The sequence below is a fragment of the Nanorana parkeri genome, unplaced genomic scaffold (genome assembly GCF_000935625.1).
Source record: "Nanorana parkeri isolate BGI_ZX_2015 unplaced genomic scaffold, ASM93562v1 scaffold1469, whole genome shotgun sequence".
Taxonomy (NCBI): Eukaryota; Metazoa; Chordata; class Amphibia; order Anura; family Dicroglossidae; genus Nanorana; species Nanorana parkeri.
In genome coordinates this window covers 369423-374629 of record NW_017307737.1, presented here as the reverse complement: position 1 = coordinate 374629, position 5207 = coordinate 369423, and the positions used below count along the sequence as shown (strand labels likewise).

The window sequence follows — 5207 nt, the reverse complement described above, 5'->3', positions numbered from 1 at the left end:
AGACGGGGGGGGGGGGGGCAAAAAGAATAAGTGTACAAAAACCCTGGTAGGACCTGAATCCGGCTAAATTGTGTTGTCACCCAATTGGCCTCAAATCAGCAAGATCATGTGACACGTATGTTATGTCTGCAGCACCCCCGGGCCAGGATTCTTGCAGGCAGACACGCTGGGTGCTCGGCTGTTGTCTGTACATATAATTACATACAGTGTAGGAAGATGATCCCATTGTCTGCAGTGATGTGTTTTATGAGCAGGATTATCCAGAGTGCTGTACCTCGTAGCTTCCCGCTAATTACACCCTCAATGTGTCCCAAACACCGCTAATTATATTACTCAACATGCACACGTTACAAACCATTTTTTTTGTGTGTGATTTTGCGTCTCCTACTTTTAGTAACTAGATTTCCATTGGCTAAAACAAAACAGCTGAAACCTAAAAACATCCACCAAATGTGCACAAAAAAAAAAAGCTTCAAAATTGCCTGAAAAGGGGGCTGAACTCCGGGATCAGCAAATATTGTCCTCATACAAGAGTCATGTGTATTCTTCCTGAATCTCTGTGAGCTTTGTGTATTTCTTCCAGATCTGTGCAGTAATCCCGTGTGACACTTGCAGCTTCCTGTAATAAAGACCAGTCACTGCTGCTCTCTCTCCTTGTGCGGTTGACTGGTCTTGTCTCCGCCCCTTCTGTAATAAAGACCGGTCACTGCTGCTCTCTCTCCTTGTGCAGGGTGACTGGTCTTGTCTCCACCCCCTCCTGTATTAGACTAGTCACTGCTGGTCTCTCTCCTTGTGCAGGGTGACTTGTCTTGTCTCCGCCCCTCCTATAGTTTTCTGCAGACAGCCTGCAGTGGGTGGAGCCTGCTGGACCCTCCCACTGCTCTACTTTCTGCACATGCTACTTTACAAGGAAATGTTTGCAAGTTGATTTATATCCTTTGTAACCATGGAATGTAGTTCAACGAAAATGTATGTGGCCGTGGTTCAGCTTTAACAGGACATCTAGACATGCACTGAAAATCCAGTCACACAGTGCGGGGGGAGGGGGGGCTGGACTTTGCTTTCATTTCTGTGTGCATCCTAAGGTATTAGCATTTTTGGGTTCCTGGGTCTAATTTCTTTCAAGAACCAGAATGCTATCTGCATGAGTATGTTATCCCTGTGTCTGTGTGGGTGTCCTCACCATAGTCTGGAAACATTTTGGCTTCCACTAGTATGTACTTGTACGGTTGTAGATTGTATGCACTTCGAGGGGAAGGACAGATGTGACTGGTCTGTTATGTGTATAATAAATCGGTATCCGTGTGTGTTCTCCGTCCTCCGCAGAGGCTCCGGGGATGATTGCCCTTTGGTAATTGATTGTTACGTAGTTGCGGCGGAGCGCTCTTTCCAGGAATCGCAATGACGGATTCATGTAAACGCATTGGTCAGTCGGTGCGCAGTCCCCGTGGTAAGAATCTGGTCTGTGTGTTGGGAGGTGACGGGCAGATTCTTTGTGTTGGCTTGGTGACAGCTGCAGCTAGAACTGTAATATAAGATCCCATATGAGGAATGTATAGTCACGGGATGTATGTATCTGTTTCTGCGTGCTCTGCACATTCATCCCTCACCCGCCAGTCTCTCCAATATTTGATACCTTTTATTTAATAATAAGCCATTTCAGAGATCATTATCCGTACGCATTAAGAGCTGAGAAGGTTTTCAGTTAGGAACAATCAGCATAGTTATTGTGGGTAAGTGCCGGGCTGGACAAATCCCAGAGCCGGGTTGTCAATGCTCCTTACAAATGACAGCTGGCGCCAAGCTTTTGAGGTATTCTCTAGTTGTTGTCAATGGACCTGGCGCCTAAAAAGAAACAAAAAATCATGCAGCCTCCTGGACTGCACAGACTGGCTTCTAAGGGCTCATTCACACTGCTAAGAGCCGGCCCGTACAGATCCATGCGGCGTGCACGGCCGTATCGGGCCGCTCCCGGGAGTGTGTGTGTGTGTAGGTGGAGTACGTGGCCGTAAGCTCACTCGAACTGCACATCCGTGCGGGTGTCCATACTCAGACGAGATGGATCCTGTCTGCGTCCGAGTACGGACACCTGCACCCACACGGATGTACAGCTCGAGTGAGCGTACGGCGGCGTACTCCCATAGAGAAGGAGAGGGTCTGCGTACAAATCACACTCGGCACCTGTCCTTCCCGGGAGCGGCCCGATACGGCCGTGCACGTCGCACGGATCTGTGCAGGCCAGCATGTAGCTGTGTGAATGAGGCCTAAATTCCATGTTGGTTTGTTCACCTCCTAGGGTAGGGCATTCTCCACTTTCCGCTATTAAAGTGGACCGGTCATTAAATTCACACATAAAGCCAAAAGCTGTCCTATCAATTTATATTATCAAGTCACTTTCTTGCTTTGAGTCTGGAATGACCTATTGTCTGCACATGAATTGGATACCAACTGAATGGATAGTATATAGGATTATGGGGATTATACAGAGTTTATATAATTAGAGTATAACCTGTACAGCCACCTTATCTGAATATGTGAGCAACATTTGGGGAGAGGGCGCAACTGCACATTGTATTGTGGCTAACCACCTAGGCATTGACAGCACTTATGTCTTGCAGCACTGGGGGGAAAACCAAGGGTCACCGGCACTCCAAGACTGTTCATTAATAAGCCTTTATTGAGACAATACTCATAATAGAGAACAGCGATGTTTTCGGGGGTCACATAGGGTCCCCTTCATCAGACAAAACAGTGACCATCACACTATTGCTGTTATGAATCAATCAAGACGTATCAATCAACAGTCTTGGAGTGCCAGTGACCCTTGTGCTTCTTGCATTGAGCGGCACCATCCATTTGCCACCACAGCACCCACCAGTCCTCGGGGACTTATCGGTTAGGAGTGCAATGGGCTTTGAACATGAATCTGATTGCAGAACTGGGGTTCTCCATTTGAATCTCGGGCAGGACACTATCTGCATGGGGTTTGCATGTTCTCCCTGTGTTTGTGTGGGTTCTATCCAGTTGCTCAGGTTTTCTCCCACACTCCATCAGCATGGTGGTAGGTTGCAGTCTAAATTGGCCCTCATGTATGTAAGATAAGGACCCTAGGTGCAGAGACTGATGTGAATGTGCAATATTTAAAGCGCTGTGTAGATTGTCAGCGCTATACAAAACCTGTAGTACATAAAATAGGACGTGGCCGGTCTAGGTCTACATAAAAATTGTGCTGATCTAGATCACTGCTCATGGAGAAAGGAGCAAGGTATGGTGTCCCCTACTATTGTGCGAGTGGATGCGGTTTGATGTTGAATTGTTGATGTCTCAGGCTTTTCTTTGACCGCATTGTCTGTCTGTTTTTAGGGTCCCCAGTGCTGCTGGTCACACCAAGGGAATCCTTCAGCAAGAGGTGAGTCTTTCTCCATGTGTTCTCATTTATTGGGCACTGTATATGTTGTCTGCTCAGAGGGCACATGCACTGGCTGCCGGTGGAAGGGGCATCTAATTGGACACATCTGGGAACAGATTATTATCTTGGTGCCATGTAAATATATGAAGGATTGTATTGTGTTATTATAGGGTGCTGGAAACGGGGGGAGGGGGGGAGAGAGAGGTGCTGATGGCATCACAAAGGTCTAGATACACCAAGGAGTCTCCAATCCCACGGTACATGTAATGGGAATGGCTGAGCGCTGACACAGAGAAACGTTAATGCTTCTACATTATTCCCGTTACAGGTCCCTTTGACACTTTTGTTGTTTTTTTTTTTTCTTATTTTAGGGGTTAAAATTCGGTAATCTGCCCACACACCGCAGTCCTAATCTGATTTACCCATTGCTACATACAGAAATGTTCATTTATAGTGACGATGAAAGCAGCCAGCCTCCGTGTTATGTTGTGCGGTGTCATGTGATGTCTCATGGTTTGTGTTCTTGGCTCTTTCAGGGAGCAGGGCAGGGGGCATGAACCGCGAGGGGGCCCCCGGGAAGAGTCCGGAAGAGATGTACGTTCAGCAGAAAGTGCGGGTCCTGCTCATGCTGAGGAAGATGGGCTCTAATGTGAGTATTCCAGGGTTATGTTGTGGCAGCGTGTTAAAGAGAACCCGTCTGGACAAAAATGAGAGCAGTTGCTAACTTGTTTTTGTACGATGTTACTTCCAGGGCCATCATCCTGATCCTGGCCTCACGATTTGGCTAGTCCACTGACCTGGAACAGACATGCGCATATCGAGCGCTGGGTCAAGTGATGTGAACATATGTGGAGTTGTTCATTAAGGATAAGGTTGATGACTTTGTAGCTTGCAACTTCCAAAACAAGTCGGCAATAGAATCTCTCATATTTGTCTGGAGAGGTTTTATTGAATGGGTCACAAGGAATTGCCATTGCCATCGGCTTGCTCTGCCGGGTCCTGCTCTGCCTTTGGAAATTTCTGTTTGTTAAATGCAACTGAAAAGTACAAACGCCATGTGATGGAGATCTATTTAAGATTCTAATTGTACAATAAATTATGGCTTGTTGGAGATCTTACCACTGAAGTCTTTAAGATGCCAGCTGGTAACTTGTGCCAACAGTCTTTAAACCAGCTATATGAATTTTGGGTAATGTTAACATGTATGGGGGCCGCCTCTTCCACTGACCACCAATGTAGGGGGCCACACCTTCCACTGACCACCAATGTAGGGGGCCACCTCTCCCAGGGCCCAACATTGTAAGAGGATATCTCGCCCACTGAGCACCATTGTAAGGGGACCTCTCTCCCACTGACCACCATTGTAAGGGGACCTCTCTCCCACTGACCACCATTGTAAGGGGACCTCACTCCCACTGAGCACCATTGTAAGGGGACCTCTCTCCCTCTGACCACCATTGTAAGGGGACCTCTCTCCCTCTGACCACCATTGTAAGGGGACCTCTCTCCCTCTGAGAACCATTGTAAGGGGACCTCTCTCCCACTGACCACCATTGTAAGGGGACTTCTCTCCCACTGACCATCATTGTAAGGGGACCTCTCTCCCACTGACCACCATTGTAAGGGGACTTCTCTCCCACTGACCATCATTGTAAGGGGACCTCTCTCCCACTGACCACCATTGTAAGGGGAACTCTCTCCCACTGACCACCATTGTAAGGGGACCTCTCTCCCAGTGACCACCATTGTAAGGGGACCTCTCTCCCACTGACCACCATTGTAAGGGGACCTCTCTCCC

At 47.8% G+C, this 5207-nt stretch overlaps 1 protein-coding gene across 1 annotated transcript in view; it reads left to right on the top strand.

The window, feature by feature from the left end:
- Nucleotides 1-5207, top strand: part of CTNNBIP1 (catenin beta interacting protein 1) — a 25821-nt gene that overhangs the window by 9751 nt on the left and 10863 nt on the right. The window contains exons 2-4 of the mRNA XM_018570169.1: nucleotides 2729-2736; nucleotides 3365-3409; nucleotides 3946-4058. Of these exons, the coding sequence (XP_018425671.1) occupies nucleotides 3963-4058 (96 nt within the window). The 5' untranslated portion in view covers nucleotides 2729-2736; nucleotides 3365-3409; nucleotides 3946-3962. The remainder of the gene's footprint in view (nucleotides 1-2728; nucleotides 2737-3364; nucleotides 3410-3945; nucleotides 4059-5207) is intronic.